This window comes from Conger conger, chromosome 5 (assembly GCF_963514075.1).
Source record: "Conger conger chromosome 5, fConCon1.1, whole genome shotgun sequence".
Lineage (NCBI taxonomy): Eukaryota > Metazoa > Chordata > Actinopteri > Anguilliformes > Congridae > Conger > Conger conger.
In genome coordinates this window covers 24,365,166-24,381,060 of record NC_083764.1, presented here as the reverse complement: position 1 = coordinate 24,381,060, position 15,895 = coordinate 24,365,166, and the positions used below count along the sequence as shown (strand labels likewise).

The 15,895-nt window shown below is 41.1% G+C and overlaps 1 protein-coding gene across 1 annotated transcript; it reads right to left on the bottom strand.

Annotated features, from left to right (window-relative positions):
- Positions 1–4,099: 4,099 nt before the first annotated feature.
- Positions 4,100–15,540, bottom strand: LOC133128603 (actin-related protein 10-like). The gene is made up of 13 exons (XM_061242254.1): positions 15,349–15,540; positions 13,302–13,374; positions 13,136–13,218; positions 12,901–13,009; positions 12,648–12,755; positions 11,933–12,000; positions 10,860–10,939; positions 10,562–10,597; positions 9,931–10,010; positions 9,458–9,531; positions 8,073–8,154; positions 7,143–7,344; positions 4,100–5,481 (listed from the first exon to the last, which is right to left on the bottom strand). The coding sequence occupies exons 1-13, from the start codon at positions 15,423–15,425 to the stop codon at positions 5,300–5,302; spliced, it is 1,254 nt and encodes a 417-aa protein (XP_061098238.1). The 5' UTR covers positions 15,426–15,540; the 3' UTR covers positions 4,100–5,299.
- Between the last annotated feature and the right edge of the window lie 355 nt (positions 15,541–15,895).

The following is a 15,895-nucleotide window of genomic DNA, read 5'->3' as shown; positions in this document are numbered from 1 at the left end:
GCCCAGGAGGAAATGACTAACAGACGAAATGTTTGGCCGTTCGCCTCGTGGCACCGTTCCCCGCCCGGAACATGGAGGCACGGGAGCAGCCCGCGGAGAGAAACGTGAGAAAGGTACGGTAATCAGCCAGAGACGGGGGGACCGCCATAACCGGACACCGGCTAACAACACCAGGTCAAACAAAACCACACTGTGCGACGTGCCCTAATTTCTGTCCAGACACAGAGACTCATTTGATAAGGAGGAAGAGGAGATAGCAGGGCGGAGCTGTCCCTTTTGGTAAATTCGCCTTCTGAAAGAGGCCTTTTGTCAAACCGCTGAATTCACACAGGACTCCAGAGAGATGTTTGGGGTTCTAAAAATGAGATGAAAATCGACAAATGGGTCAGAGCTTCTGGTCAGTTGCCAGACAACTGAGTAAAAAAATTACCTGAGTATGAACTTGGTGATGCTGACATGTGATCCAATGGTAGTGGATCTGGTGCCAGTGCTCTACAAAATTTAGCAAACACAGTTAATGCCATCAAATCGTTTGGCAATAAAATGCTAATGGACTAGCCAGGCATCAATTACAGGTCAGTTAACCGCAAAGTGGATCCACTTCTCAGATAAACATTCTCGTCTTTACAGTGGGGTGTGGGTGGGGAGTGGCTATACTTGTAATTCTTTCTTGGACAATATCTTTTTGGGTAGTTTTTATCAGGGGATACTTTTTTCAGAAGTGAAGTCATGGGAGATTGTTATGTGTCTGGCCATCAAGGCGCAGCTGTAGGAATGAGGCAAATTGAAACAAAGTTAACAGTAGTTCCATCACACAATCCCCCTTGCCCCATAATCTCCTCCAAACCAGGCTTAACTAAGGCAATGCACATTTAATAGTGAAGGTTCTTTTTTCAAATGTTGATTTTACTGGTTCTGTTTTCTCAGGTGATGTTATTCAACCACAGAAATAATATTAATGATAAACATCATTATCATTATAACTGCAGTGCCTGAAGGAGTAACATACTGTATTTTATTGTACTGCGTCCTGTGTGATGATGGCATGATTCAAAGCTCAGAGAACTGAAATCTTTTTTTGCAGCACATCTAAAAATGGAGAAGCCATTTGAATGAATTGACATCCCTTTGAAAAGACATCGGAAACTATTTCAGCATAAACAAGACCATCCACTCCCATAACAACCTCTGGAAACAGGAATGGTAGAGGTTTGAATCTCACAAGCTTTTGCTATATAATTTGGTAGCACTCGTGTGCTTCGAGACTATTTGGCAGCCTTAAGATGTCAAACACATTTAGCTTGCCTCGAGGGAATTTCACTAAAAAAACAACCTCTCACTCACCCAGTTGTTCTGGCTTTCAGTAAGAGGACGCAATCATTTTCTATATTACCAAGCTATTCACGATTAGAAAACAAATCCCTGGGAAAGTGTTTATTAAGTCATGCATCAGTTAGATGGCTTTTGGTTTATTTATAGATTAAAGCAACTAATCAAACACTTGTATCCTGGTATATCCTGCTATTTAATTTAGGAAATAAAACATTGAAAGTAAAATTCATCAACCTGTATTTAATGTTGAGGGGAGAAAACAGTCCACAGTGTAGCTCTCCACTTTGTATTTGAAAAGGTTGAAATGATTGATCTTGCCTCAAAAGAGAGTAAACACACACACAGACATGCACACACACAGTAGTAGTTGTTCAGCATGCTAGCACTGTAAGAAAATAATCAGTTGCAATAATTAGGATACCTGTGCAGGATCCAAATGTATTTTGTTTAGTACCACGGTATACATAAGTCACTGACTAGAGGGTGACTGCACATACTTCAGCAACAGTGACCCCTCATGGGAGTGGCTATTACAGTTGCAAGTTGGCAGTCACAGTGACTGATCAGTCCAAAATGCAGAGAAAAGAGGGGGGAAAAACCAGAAACACAATACATGTATTCTTGGTCAGAAATGTACAATATGCCTATGATGTTTCTCTACAGCCAGTTATCAGACTCAGCACTGATGCTGTGATGTTTTCAGCCCTATATCAAGCAAGCAAATATTATTAACAAACCTTACTGAAAATAGGAAACTCAAATTCAAAGCTATCTCCACTGATTTCTACAGTCCATTCAAAGAACATTTCCTTTCAGGACATTCACTTCCCTCACCTCAGAGGAGACTGGAGCTGTTATGCCGCCCCCTACTGTTCACTGCAAGTGTTCTTCAGATAAGCTAGCATTGGCATCCTTATGTCAGGAAACTGGATGGTGTACTGCATTCATTAAACGTACAGTATCAGATAAAACAGGAACGGTTAACAGAGAGCAGAATGTCTACCATTTCTCAAGCATTTTTTCACTTTATTCAGATGGGAAAAACAGACATGGTGATATATGGTGAATGCTAAATGGACTGCATTCATGTATATTTTTTACCAGTTTCCACTGGTATATCATGATGTAAAATCTTGTTTTCCACAAAGTGCATGGAAGAAAAAAAACTTTGGTGTGAAAATACAGAAGCACAATTCTATTCCTTTTTTGGAATATATAGTATATTTAATATATACAGTGGGAATTATTGGCACCCTTGATAAATATGCACAAAAAGTGCTGTAAACTACAAAATAATAGTTATTGACATGAGCTTTATTTTCCATGCAGAACAGAATCATTGATATCCTTGGCATATCTTCAGTTCAGACCACAGGTTTCCGAGATGGCCATTGCAGAACATTGTTAGGCATTGGTGCATTTTGTGTGCATTTTGATGTAAGCTTGGAGTCGTTCTGCTGGACAATCTACCAATGGCCAAGCCTCCAGATCTGTTGCCAAGATCTCCTGGTACCTTGTTGAATTAATTGTGCCATTGATCTTAAATAATGCCCCTGGACCACTGGCAGCAAAACATCAACGACCCGCCGAATTGAATTTTCATTTCAGCTTCTCTTTTAACTACCAAATCGCAAAACCAGTAAAAAAAAAAAGAAGAAAAAAAGAAAAGGAAAAATCCAGACGCTTAAGTTTACTTTGACACACACTAGGTTCTAATCTTTCCTGTCTTTGGTCTGTTCATTTATTTATTGGAAGCAGATGGGACCCCACAAGGAAGTACCATGCACATTACACCCAGGGAAAGAGCAGGACTTACTGTGGTAATCATGTTTATTTATCAGTTATGTAAGAGTTAATCATCCCTCACACCAAGGAATCAAAGGTGGGCCCCAAAAGTACCGCATCCCTCCAGGCAATCCAGATGTCAGAACATTGAAAGGGGCCCAAAAACTAGCTTTGTTCTTTTGTTCTTCTCTATTTTGCGTTCTTGGACATGCCACTGTGTCCTGAAACATCATTTCCAGCTTACAATGAGAAAAAGCTTCACATTCATGTCCAAGCAAAAGCAAGTTTTGGGGGCATGTATGAGAGCTCTAGCGCTAGAGATGGTGAGGTGAAAAATGAAGAGAAATGGCAGCATAAAATAAATAATACAGATACTAATCTATATGTTGTGTTCAAACATATGAGAAAACTATATGCATTTCGTCTCACGTTTCAATGTTTTCTTTTGTTTAGCACTAATTTGAAAACCATAGATGCCAATTAATGGCACTCAACAACTATTGTAAATAAAACCAAACAAAAAAAGTTAATCTCAGTATAAATTACTTATATTGTCCATGACTTCCTGTTAAACTATAAAAAAATTGGGTAACAAGCACACAAAATCCGTGTCATCCATCAGCATGGGAAAAGCCAAAGAATTATCTATTCAAAAGAGATGCTAATTGGCCATCATAAGTCTGGAAATGGGTATGAAAAAAAAAGTACATAAACAGTACCACATACCACTTAGCAATGGAAGGGCAATAATAAAAAAATAATCCAATCCAAGAATACTGGACCTGACTGTACACAAAAGTAGTCATTTTGACACAAATGTAGCAACGCAAATTTTGTTGGATATTTAAACACCCTTTTTGAGAGTTTATACTGGTTTGTTTATTCAAGGTATACACAAATTTGTGCAGTGTAATTTTTATTTAGATTTTGTAAAGCAAGTGCCAAGGTTGACAACTGACAACACACAAACAATAACAATGTATCAGAATGTTTACGCATTTTATTTTCAGTATTAGAGAAGACATAAATAGGAGTGCATGATTACAACTGGTGCGTAAACTGCTGAACCATTTAAACAAATGTAATGGTTTGAGCTGAATTTAACATATCAAACGTTTACCGCTGCAAGTAAATAAAAGCTAATAAATAACAGGTGAATCACATCTGTGGTCCTTTTACACAAAGAACAGTCCAATATTGTTCTTTGCAAAATCAAGTTATGTTTCTTTTATCAGTAACAACAACACACTGTAAATATAAAGAAAAGGCAATGTAAGCAATCTTGTATGGAAACATACAGAGACACCTGTACTGCATTATTATTTTATGCACTTTAACCAATGTGTTCCTCAAAGGCCTCTGGGAATGGCAGCAACCCAAAAAACCGTTATACACAGCTGCTTCTGCCCTCTGAAATGAAACACGAGCAACACCAATAAGTGCGTATCGACGGGCTCGCCAACTCTTTTATGGCGTCTCATCATGGTTCAGCCAAACATTTCACAAGCCGTGGCTCCGTACATCGCTTTTGTTCACAAGAAAGACACCAGGAACCATAGTGTTATAAAGGTAACCATTATAATGAACAGTGTTAATGACAGTGTTACACAGGTACGGTGATGCAAGGGTCTGAGGCATGGGCACTAAATTGGGGGAGGGGCTTGAGGGATACAGGTGTCGCTTGGGAACGGATTTGAGGGACAGAGAAGGGGATTGACAGGGGTGTGGCTAGAGAAGGGGTGTGAGAAACAGAAGCATGGGGTTTGAAGGAGATGGGGAGGTCTCAGAGACTTGGAGAGGGGTCTGTAGTTTGTGGGGGTTAACAGATGAGGCCTAGGTGGGTGGGACATAAGCCAGTTTTACCGTAGCCTCTCGGACAGTGAGATTGGGGCGGAGCTGAAAGTGCAAGGTCAGTGAAGAAGCTCTAAGGTCAGTAGTCCTCACTCCTGTCCTCGAGAGCCGCAGGGTGCGTTGGCTTTTGTCGTTACCCGGCACTTAATTGATCAATTAAAAAGCAGTTGATTACGCAGTTAACCCACCTCTCCTAGTTTATCAGGTCTGAATTGGTTGCTGATATTAAAACCAAAAACAAAAACCAGCACACCCTGCAGCGCTCCAGGACCTGGAGAGAGAACCACTGCTCTAAGTTGAGGCTGTGTGTGCGTGTGTGTGTTTGGAGACTTCACTTCTCCGTGGAGAAAGCCCTCTTCATGAGTGGAGGCGGGGTCTTGCCAGCATCGTATAAGGACTCTGGGGGCGGGGCGCTCAGGCTGCACCAGTCTGGGATGCGGCCAGTTTGATTGTAGTAGTCTCGGGACACGGACCGGCTCCCCAAGATGTCCTGTAGAGCCCCGAATATCGCACCTGTGGTGGGGGGAGAGACAGGTCACATAAGGCCCAGGGGTGTGGTGAGGGGGGGCGCTCAACACCCCATCATTGGCAAAATAAATAAATAAATAAATAACAATTTATAGACTGAATGAAACCTTTTTAAGAAATGGCCTACTAAAAATAAAATAAAGCAACTGCCGGAATTAGTAGTGTTAGTAGTATGTTCTATAACTATAACTATAATGATAACGATGCGAGCATCCACACTGCTGAACGATAACCTTCTCTAAATAGTCTCTTGTTCTTCCATTTTGCACGTGATGCCCTGTAAACTCGGTTGGATTTATCGTTCAAGCAGCAGGAAGCAATCGCTCTGAAAGTGATCCGAATGACCGTTTGTCGTTATAGTTGTAGTGTGATGTGGACAATTTTTAAAACTTACATATTTATAGTTATCATTATAACGACAAACGACATTGACTCAGGCTAACAGACGGTGTCCATTTTAGCCTTCAGAATAAGAATAAAATAATAACACTGGGCTTAAACAGTTAGTTGAATGTCCAGTGGCAAACATAGCGAAGCTATCATATTTGGATAATATCTGTACGAAAATAAGGAAGCCCAAGGGAAGGGGAAAAAAGCCATAATAACCATCAGGTCCATTTACAGCTGGAAAAAGTTTCCCAAATGAAATAACTTAATTTGGAGCTTCAGAAGGGCCTCCCCATAAACCCTGAAATCATCATGGTGGCGTGCAGACAGACTGAATCACAGATGGTCTCCCTAAAAGCAACTAAACCAATGGATGTTGCCTCCTTCACCTGCAACCCTGACCACAAACCCAAACCTACCTCAGGCTACCCGTCAGTGTATAATACATTTCTTATGATAAAATTTCATTTATTTGAATGCTGTGTGTTTAAGTACATTTAAATAATTGTAATACATGTTTTTACTTTACCATAGTACTGTTCAAATCTGTACAGGGACTACGATGACAATTAGCCTCTGGCAAGGCTACTGCATCAGACTGAATTCACTACTGTGTGGGAAAACTTGCACACTGTTGCTGTCAAATGAAAAGCAATTCCACCTTAAGACTTTAATGAATGGGTACCAGATCTGGGTCAATTAGGTAATCGTTTTGGATTCAAATACTATTCCATGCTTGATTCCTCTTGCCTGGTGCAACTGAGCCAACCAAAAGGACCAGAAGGCTGGGTTTTCACTTTGAGAGCATAGGTTCCAATACACCAGACAAGCTCAGTAATGCATAGGAAAGGACAATCAATCCAAAACAATTATGTATTAGACCCAGGTCTGCTGACAATTGTACCACACCATAATGAATTTACCCACGTGCAGGAAAAAACCTGCACACTGTCGCTGTCACATGTTCCACCTTACACTTTAATAAAAGTTAAGCACACTACAAAAAGCTTTTAATCATGCAATAAGACTTAAGATCTTCATTTCTTCTCTCAAGCAGAACATATTAGCTTGTTTTAAGTTAATGTTTGCTAGACAAGTGAAATTTTCTTATAGCATTGGCAAATCTTGGCAACCTGGCTTTACCTTATTTTGCAAAAAATAAAAAAAAAATTAAGTCAGCCGTTTCAACAGAAGACTAAAATAAAATACTTTTTTTTCCAGTGCAGAGGTTTGAGAGGAGACAGGGTGACTGTACTCACCTCCCAGCCAGGCGGTGCAGTTTGGCTTGGCCGGCGGGCTGTGTACGCGGTAAGTTTTGGTGGACAGGGCCTGCTGATACCGCGGACTTTCCGCCAGGAGGCGGATCTCAGCCAGCAGACGGTGGGTGAACCCCGGCAGCATGGCCGTGCCCCCCACCACCACCAGGTTCTCCGACAGGGTCTTGCGGGTGTCAATGGGGCACTGGAATCAAAGCCACAATATTCTTTAAAAAACAAAAGTTGATGAAGAAAAGGGAGTCGAGGGAATTTACTTTATAATTAATATATTAAAATATACATTTTATTACAATGAACTAAATTACTGCCAAAAAAAAAATTATGTGATTAATAACACATTAACTGGTGCCGAGATGAAATATGGCTAATAAAAAAGGCATGCAAGATGGTTCCAAAGAGAAAAGTTGTGCCTTAGAGAACTTTCTGGGCTAATATCCAAGGCCTAACATTAATCCCACAGTCCATTGTAACATGGAAGCACCTCAGTTGAGGAAACTCCTCAAAGCAACTGGATGACAGAGTCATTCCCAGAGGTCCGTGCTGCTGCCCAGGTCCTGACCTTCAACATCTGTCAGTCTACAGGATTCTGGGTAAAACCGTTTAAGGCACGAACACATAAAGGCGCTTATAATTCACACAAGCACAAACACAGAAACGCAACGCGCACGCCCACCCACGCACATGCACAATCAGAAACTCTTGCAAAGAGGGCATTCTGAGCAGAGAGCTCCATTTGGAACGTCCCCATCGACCGCTCAGGCAAAAACAGCAGCACACAGACAACTACTGTGTGTATCCACATCAGACATCACAAGCCACTACACACATTTCACTCAATCAAAATATTAATTATAGGACGCATGTTAATTATTAAGTGTGTGCGGATATGTCCTATTGACACTACTGCCTTACCTTAACCAAAGCATCCAGCATTAATGTTGCCACTGACTTCTCCTCATTGTCCTGCTCAAACAGCATCTCAATGACCGAGTCCCTGCAAAATATAAAAGCCAATCAGCCCTGTGACAAGCCTAGGCGGATTTATGAAATTTATGGACTCATGGCACAACCTCACTCCTACTCCCAAGGAAATGGGAACAATTGGAACCATTATAATCTGAGGAGACGGCTGCTGAGCAATCATTTTTCCACAAGCTACACAAATCAGGGTAATGTCGGTGTCATTTTCATGGCGGGGATCCAGTGAACCAAATCCATAATAGTTCATAATTTTACAAAAGCACTTGTACTTAGGAATGCAATTATCTACGTTTTGTTTGGCTCTCTCAAACATAATCAGCGCAACTACAAGGTTCTAAATACATTCTCAAAATGGTTTCTTAATCTGTACGCTTATAAATAAAGAGCACGCCTGCTTTTGAATAATAAATGGAATGTGAAATTGTGGGGATTTGTTGTACTTGTTGTTGGGGATTTGCTATTTGATCTTCAATCAGTGGACCTCAATCAATATATTGGTACACAAGTGGTGATTTATTTTTTATTTATTTATTTTTTACAATCTTCTGGACATGCTGCCGGCGGATGGGGAGAGGGACATCGAGAGAGGGAGGAAGGGGAAGGGTAACTAGCAGGGGGAAGTGAGAACACAGTTTAAGATAAAAAGTGTTCTCATTTAGCATGCAATCTACAGTATTTTAAATCTCAATCACGATCCATAATATCATTTAGTTTATGCGTGTCCTTTTGGAGTCTCCAAAACCTGCCAAGACATAGCTTAGAAAAAGTCATGCAGAATGCTCATTTTTGGTGATATTGTCATCAGATTTGAAAGGGATCCAGTGCTATTGATGTGGTTCCATTGTGTTTCAAGCCCACCAGACACAGCCAAATGAGCATCTGTATCCACTCAAATACAAAAAATATTTTCAGTGAGGAGAAAAAAAAAAGCTTCCACTTCCACTGTGCTTGAGCATCTGTAAACTTGTTTTAATAATATTTAGAGTAACAAACCCCCAAGGGTTACCTTTCAGAAGAAAGGATTGTGCCTGTAGTCAAAAAGGGTTCAAGAATAGTAACCAATTTATTTTGGGTATGTCATTTTCAAGCTTGTGTTAAGAAAAGGGTTGATACTTAAGGCGTTAAATGAATGACGGGAAAATACATTGTAAACAAAAGACACAAAGATGCATCACTGACCTACATGTGACTGTGCACGGCCATTATTTAACAGTAATCTTTGAGCTTTCGCTGAAGGAAAGTAAGCAACCGTGAGAGGGGTGTAACGCTCCAATGTAACACTCGTAACTGCAAGAACCGCTGGGGGAGGCAGTCACCTGATTGATCCCTTGATGTGGAGGATCTTCTCTCCGTCTAATGGATAGTCCACATCTGGGGGCGGGTCTGGACGCTATAAACAACAAAAAAACACTTTACCATAAATGATCTTTTTTCCTGTTCCTGGAGAGCCCTACCGAATGGGTTTTTTTGTTTGTTTTTGCCTTCATAGCAGCAACCAATTCAGACCCAAGAAGCCAGGTGAGGTGAGAACTGTGTAATGAACTACTTTCATTGATCAATTAAGTGCTAAGTAACAGCACACTCTGCGCCTCCCCAGGACCAGGAGTGAGGAGCACAGCCAAAAGCCAGAGCATTTTAACAGCTGTTGTCGCAATTTTAGTGCACCACAGATCTCTATACTAGAGGCCAGCAAGAAGAGCATCTGTAAATAACGGCTCTCCTGTGGCCCAGCCGGTAAAAGCGTGACTCGTGCTCTGTAATGCCATGCAAGGTGCGAGGGCCCGCTGACCTCAGCTGTGCCCTCCAGGTTAAACTTGGCGTCCTGGATCTTCAGCCCTCTCTGCAGGTCGCTGACAAAACAGGTCCTGACTGCAACAAGACAAGCGGAACACAAAAGTTGACAGAGGCTCCGTTTTTCCTTAACGCCAATCACCGATGTAATCTCTGCAGAAAATGCAGGTTGCTTTATTGCATAGCATGTAAGATTTGAAGACGACATATATTCCTCTCTTAATAGTATGGTAGTTCAGCGGTTTGCACAAAGAAAATATAAACCATATATGTGAGAGCAGAGGAAAATATGAGAGGTATAGTACAAGAGATCCATTAAGCACCAGTTAGTGGATATATTTTTCAGATATAATATTCAGACTTAATTTCACATTACAAGCTGGGCCTTCCAGTGTGGAAAACTCAGAATATATGTACTCAGATGTCTATAGGATGTAAATCGAGGTTAAGAGACATTTTGACATAAGTGGACTGGGAAGGTTAACCACATTATAACTCAGGATTTACCCAGATATAGCCTGGCTACATCCTAGTTTGCTAGAAAACTCTCACTTTTCAACCAACTGAAACCGGATTTTCATCTGAACAACTAGACAGCATTTCACAAACGTTTCACCTCAAATACCTACCTTTGATATCTTCCACGACATCTTCTTGAATGTTTCCTGGTAAAAAAAAAAAGATAGGTCAGAAACATTACTGCCAAACAAACACTTGAACTACTAGCACCACTGACTGGCTAAAAGAATAGAGCAGTAATTCAGTCTGTGGGCTCATGAGTAACATGGTCAGCTGGAATAATCCATCAGGGCCAACTACGACTTAATCACTGCTGTGACACACAAAGATATGGAACACAGTTGGGCAGCAGGGGCCAGTCTCGACATGGCAGTCTGAAGCCGGGTCAGCTTCACTCAGGGGACTCACCAATGGCTGCAGGCAAGCTCTGTCCAGTACTGGAGTCTGTGTCCACTGTACACTGTTCCACAAGCTGTGCCTCCAGCTCTCTGTAGAGTTCACAGACACAAACAGGTACACAGACAGACAGACAGACAGAGACAGACAGACAGACAGACAGACAGACAGACAGACAGACAGACAGACAGACAGACAGACAGACAGACAGACAGACAGACACACACACACACACACACAGACACACACACACAAATAGGGAGGTTAGGCACATCGGGAACGATACTGCCGGAAAACGGCTCCATATTAAATAGAGTGGCAAAACTACGTAGTGTTGAAGTCTGAGATGAAAGTATGTGTTTCATGGTTTAAATACATAGCTATATGTGTCTTCAGATCGCCAAGACTCTGTCTCCCATAATGCTTTCCCTTTCATAGTGACACCATTTCCACAATCGGACCATCCCAATGCCACTGACAGTTTATCGTCCCGATTTAAAAAACTGACTAAACGGGCATGATTTTAAACTTGATTACAAATAGGATACATTCATGTAATCAGTAGCCTATTGATAGCAACCTGGCACCAATGTCCAGAGCAATTGGGGGGAGGAAAGCCCATGGGCATGAATGTTTTGCTCTAATACAAACAAAGTTACTCCCAGAGGCAAGTTTTTTTGGAATGCTATTTGCACGGATATAAATAGAAAAAAAGCATGGCTCATCCACTACAAGTTCTGTATGCCCAACAAGGCAAGAGTAATTCATTTAAATCTCCTCCATAATATTTACCCAAGTAATATTTGTTTAGCTAAATTATGAATATTGATAAATCGTGTACATTTTGCTTATTTGAAGAAGAGTGCTTATTTGAAGACTGTGCTTCATCGCTTAATTTGCTTATATGAAGTTATCGCTGTTGCTGTCTATGATGAAATGTGCTAGCAGAGCATTTGGCAGTATACTGGAAACGCAATTCAGCGAGACATCCGCTTTACCTCCTCATATCTTGACTGGCTTCTCAACAGGCTTTGTTATACAACATATTGAGCTGGTGGTAGTTGTGAAGCTGATTGGACGCTTACTTGTGAATTGCTTTCCCTGCCAAGGGCAGGGCCTCCCAGGCAGACAGGATGGGGATTCCTTCATACACCTGTTTACCATTAAGGAGTATGCCCGCTCAACCTGGACACACAGAATTTCAGCCACTTTGCACTTCATCTTCACAGCTATAATAACAACTATACAACAGCTTTGGCTGGAGTTAAGCCACTCTTTATTTCTGCACTTTAGAATTGACGCTACATTATAACTAAATACGCTAAAAAAGAACATCCTTGAGGGGGTGGAAAAACATCAGAAGGTGGTCAAATAAAAGACTGAACAGCTCTGAAGGAAAACAAGGAGCTTATTGTACAGAGAGAGACTAACAAAAAAAACTAAGAAGGGTGCCACAGCATAGTGAAAGTACAACTGGGCTTACTTCAATGAGGCTCAAGGCACTCACATAGAGGAAGGAATTAAGTTAAAATATGTATTTAAAAATATATAATGAAAAAATATATATTTATGCATTTTGTTTTATTCTATAATAAATATAATTTAGAATAAAACTAAATAAAAGTAGGTATTGCTTGCCAACTGTTCCATCAAAGAATGTCAAAACCACTAGGTCACTAAAAAAACAACAACAAAAAAAGCAGTGCTGACTGAATGTTTTCCCAGTCATTGTAATTGCTGTATTGTGTTGCCAACTCCATTCATTTGAAACCGAATCACTTTCTCTCCAGTTAAGGATACGGGCAGGACCAAGGTCTCTGAGTACCCACAATCCATCACTAGCGCAGAGTTGATGCCCAGGGTCATCACAGACATGAGGTGGCTGGGGGCAAATAGCACCGAGGGAACCTGAGGAGTAGAGGAAGGCATAATAACCAAGATCAATGGAGCAGCGGTACCCTAAACACCACTCGCATAAGACAAACACAAAATAAACTTTGTCCCTTCCAAGCCCTTCCTATGGTAGGCAAATTTAGTGAATTTAATCCTATACCTCAAAGTGCTTGAAGAAGACCTTGGTGAGGGTCTCTCTGAAGTGTGAAGGGCAGAGGATGGATTCAATGATGACCACACGCCGGTCCCGTGGGTTCACGAGCAAGTGTCTGTAGGGGACATTATTTAGTTCATATTTATCATATGTACATGAGTCTGTTCTTTGTATGTTTAAATGGGATACAGACTGTATATGGATAAGAAAGAAAGCACAATTGAGAGGCAGGGGTTTATACCTGAAGTACAGCATGTGGATGAATTCCTTAAGGTTTGAGAAGAGCTCTTCGGTGTTGATATTGTACTGAACCACTTGGATGGGCTGTGTGATACAACATAATAATTAAATTGGGCTCAACTGATGTGTTGAGAATACACAAAATACAGTTTGAAGCCCTGGCTGACCTGTTGGAGCCCTGGCCTCTGGATCTCACTGGGAATGATACATCGTGGTCCTGTCTCTCCAGCAAATCCACACCTGTACAAAAAACACAATTTCTAAGAAAGATGTTCATTTCTCACAGTATAAATACCTATGTATTGAAGCTCTTTTGCATAGTCAATGTGGATGACTAGTTAATAAATCCACTTATAACTCCATTAAGCTTTCTGTGAAGGGAAGGACCTTCTCCTTCTTTGTTTCTTTTTTTCTTGGGGCTCATGCCCCTCCCTTGCCCGGAGCTCACGGACCATTCCAGCCATCCAGCCCTCCCCCGCCATGAGGTCACGGGCCACTGCAGCCCTGTTCCTCCCCTGATTCACGTCCAGACGCATCACCATGCCTTTCTAAACTGTACTATTTTCCCCTCATCTGGACTTCCTACTTCCCCAGTAAAATATACTACCTAACAATGACCTGCCCAACACATTTGATTTGTTATAATGGAATTATTAACAATTTGTTATATCCATCTACCATTACATCTTGCCGGCCAGCGGAAGATGGGCGTCCCCCTCTATAACGGTTCCTCCTGCTATTTCTTCCCATTGGGGAGTTTGTTTTACCTCACTTGCTATGTTGGGGGTTGCTATGTTGCTCTTCTGCTACTCTGCTGCAGCTACTCTGTAAAGCATCTTTGTGAAAGTCTTAAAAAAGTAAAAAAGTAAAAAAGCGCAATACATATAAAACTGAATTTAATTGAACCTGTGCAGACAGGGATGAATGTACTTGCAGTCAAGTGGAGTACTTATTTCCTAAACCATTGAGGAAATGGAAAGTGGTTTAAACTCTGCAAATGACCATACCACCAGAACAACATCTTGACCAACACTAAACATCTATTTCCCTGTTGTTGTTGCTCAATTCTCAACTATTGTTATAGACAGTTCACAAGGCAGATGGAAAACAATTACACCTAGCCCTCTTACATAATACTACCTGCCTTTTTACCACTGTGATGCATTGTGGTGCACAGTGATTCCATCGGTGAGCAGGATGAAACTGGTACAGTGGCATTAGTTGACAGCCAATCACACATATGCTAAACTTTAGCGAAAGGAAAACGACAACGAAGGTAATGTCGTCGTGACATACCTAAAATCTCTGATACCATCGCTTTTAGCTTATTTGGATTGGTTATATTAAAATACGCCCTATGGTTTTTCATTGTTTCCTATAGAAAGCTGTTCATGAAAGCTTAAGCTTGACAGACGTAGCAACAGTAACTAAAGATGACGGATTTTAGGAGCGGCTTGATAAAAAAGTCAGTTGTTTTCGTGTTTATAGCGGTGGCTTCAAAAATGTTCTGTCCATAAAGATTTGCCCAGGGTGCCTTGTGTCGACAAGACGGCGACGTCCTGTGACAATCAGACGGTTCCACTGCAGTGATCTGAAGAGATCAAGTGCTTCAGGCCTTTGATTCCACAATTTGGCACTGTCTACATTGACTACAGACTGGGTTTTTCTCGAGAATCTGCTTTACTCTTCACATCTCTGTTTCATTCTGCACAGACGGCAATATCAACATCTTCCAAAAATCTGTTCACTTAACAAGCTAGGTTGTCAACTACAACAGATTACATCTGTCAAACTAAAGCAGTTTCAGTCTACATGAGCAGCTAGCTGAAATCCTATCGACAGAAGCAATTATAGTCCCTGTATTATACACACACAATCGAGGACAACCATTACATACAGTATTCCTGCTGTGTAACGTTAGCTAAATTACCAGGCAATAAGCAATAACACCGTCCTAGCTATATTAAATTATTAAAGATGCTGCATTATCTGGTTAGCTTAGGCACGATGCGACAAGGAAACATGCAAAAGATTTAGCTGGCAGTCCGGTGGACCGCTATTGTGCAAGCAATATATTGAACTTGTGAGAAAAGACTGTTAACCACGAGATGCCAACTCACTGAGTCTGCAATATGCGCTAACCGTACATTAGCTAATGTTATCAAAAGACGCCATAGGTAGCATGTGTAGCTAGCTAGAATCGAAAGTACTCACTTTGTGTAAGCTGCTCCTAAATCAATGACTACTGCAGTTTTCTCCCCTCCACTGCCAAGACCCTCAAACAACGGCATAGTTGCGGATCTTCACAAATTTCAGACAAAAACTCAAATTAAAAGGCTTAACAACAGCTCAGTCCTGCAGCAGGGATGGATGGGGCGTAGAGCGGGGTCCTTACTGAATAACAGTATGAAGTCTGACAAATTCGCCTGAAAACAGGACACGATAACACTTGTATATGCCGGTGCATATAAAAAATATATATTTATTTATACAATAAATATGTATATGTACATGTAAACATATACAATGAACTGTTTTCACTCGTAGTTTAGTTTATATAGATATGACAACTGAAAATCAGGCAATACAAAGGTCACCTGTTAAACTACAGTTCTAGATCCTAAGGCAAAGGCTGGGTGTTTCTCAGTATTTGTTATATGTCTCGATGGTTCTTATGCGTTATTGTGTTTTTGTGAACTTGTTTAACTTCATCTTTCACCGCAGAAGTACGGTTCCAATGTCAAGAACGCAAGACAAAAAG

What these genes read in the sequence shown, in the direction of transcription:
- LOC133128603 (XM_061242254.1), bottom strand. Translation starts at nt 15,425, where the DNA reads ATGCCGTTGTTTGAGGGTCTTGGCAGTGGAGGGGAGAAAACTGCAGTA. An exon ending in GCAGGGAAAGCAATTCACAA is followed by an intron (nt 10,940 to 11,932) that starts GTAAGCGTCCAA and finishes TGAACTCTACAG; the next exon opens with AGAGCTGGAGGCACAGCTTG. An exon ending in CTGCACCGCCTGGCTGGGAG is followed by an intron (nt 5,482 to 7,142) that starts GTGAGTACAGTC and finishes CCCCCACCACAG; the next exon opens with GTGCGATATTCGGGGCTCTA.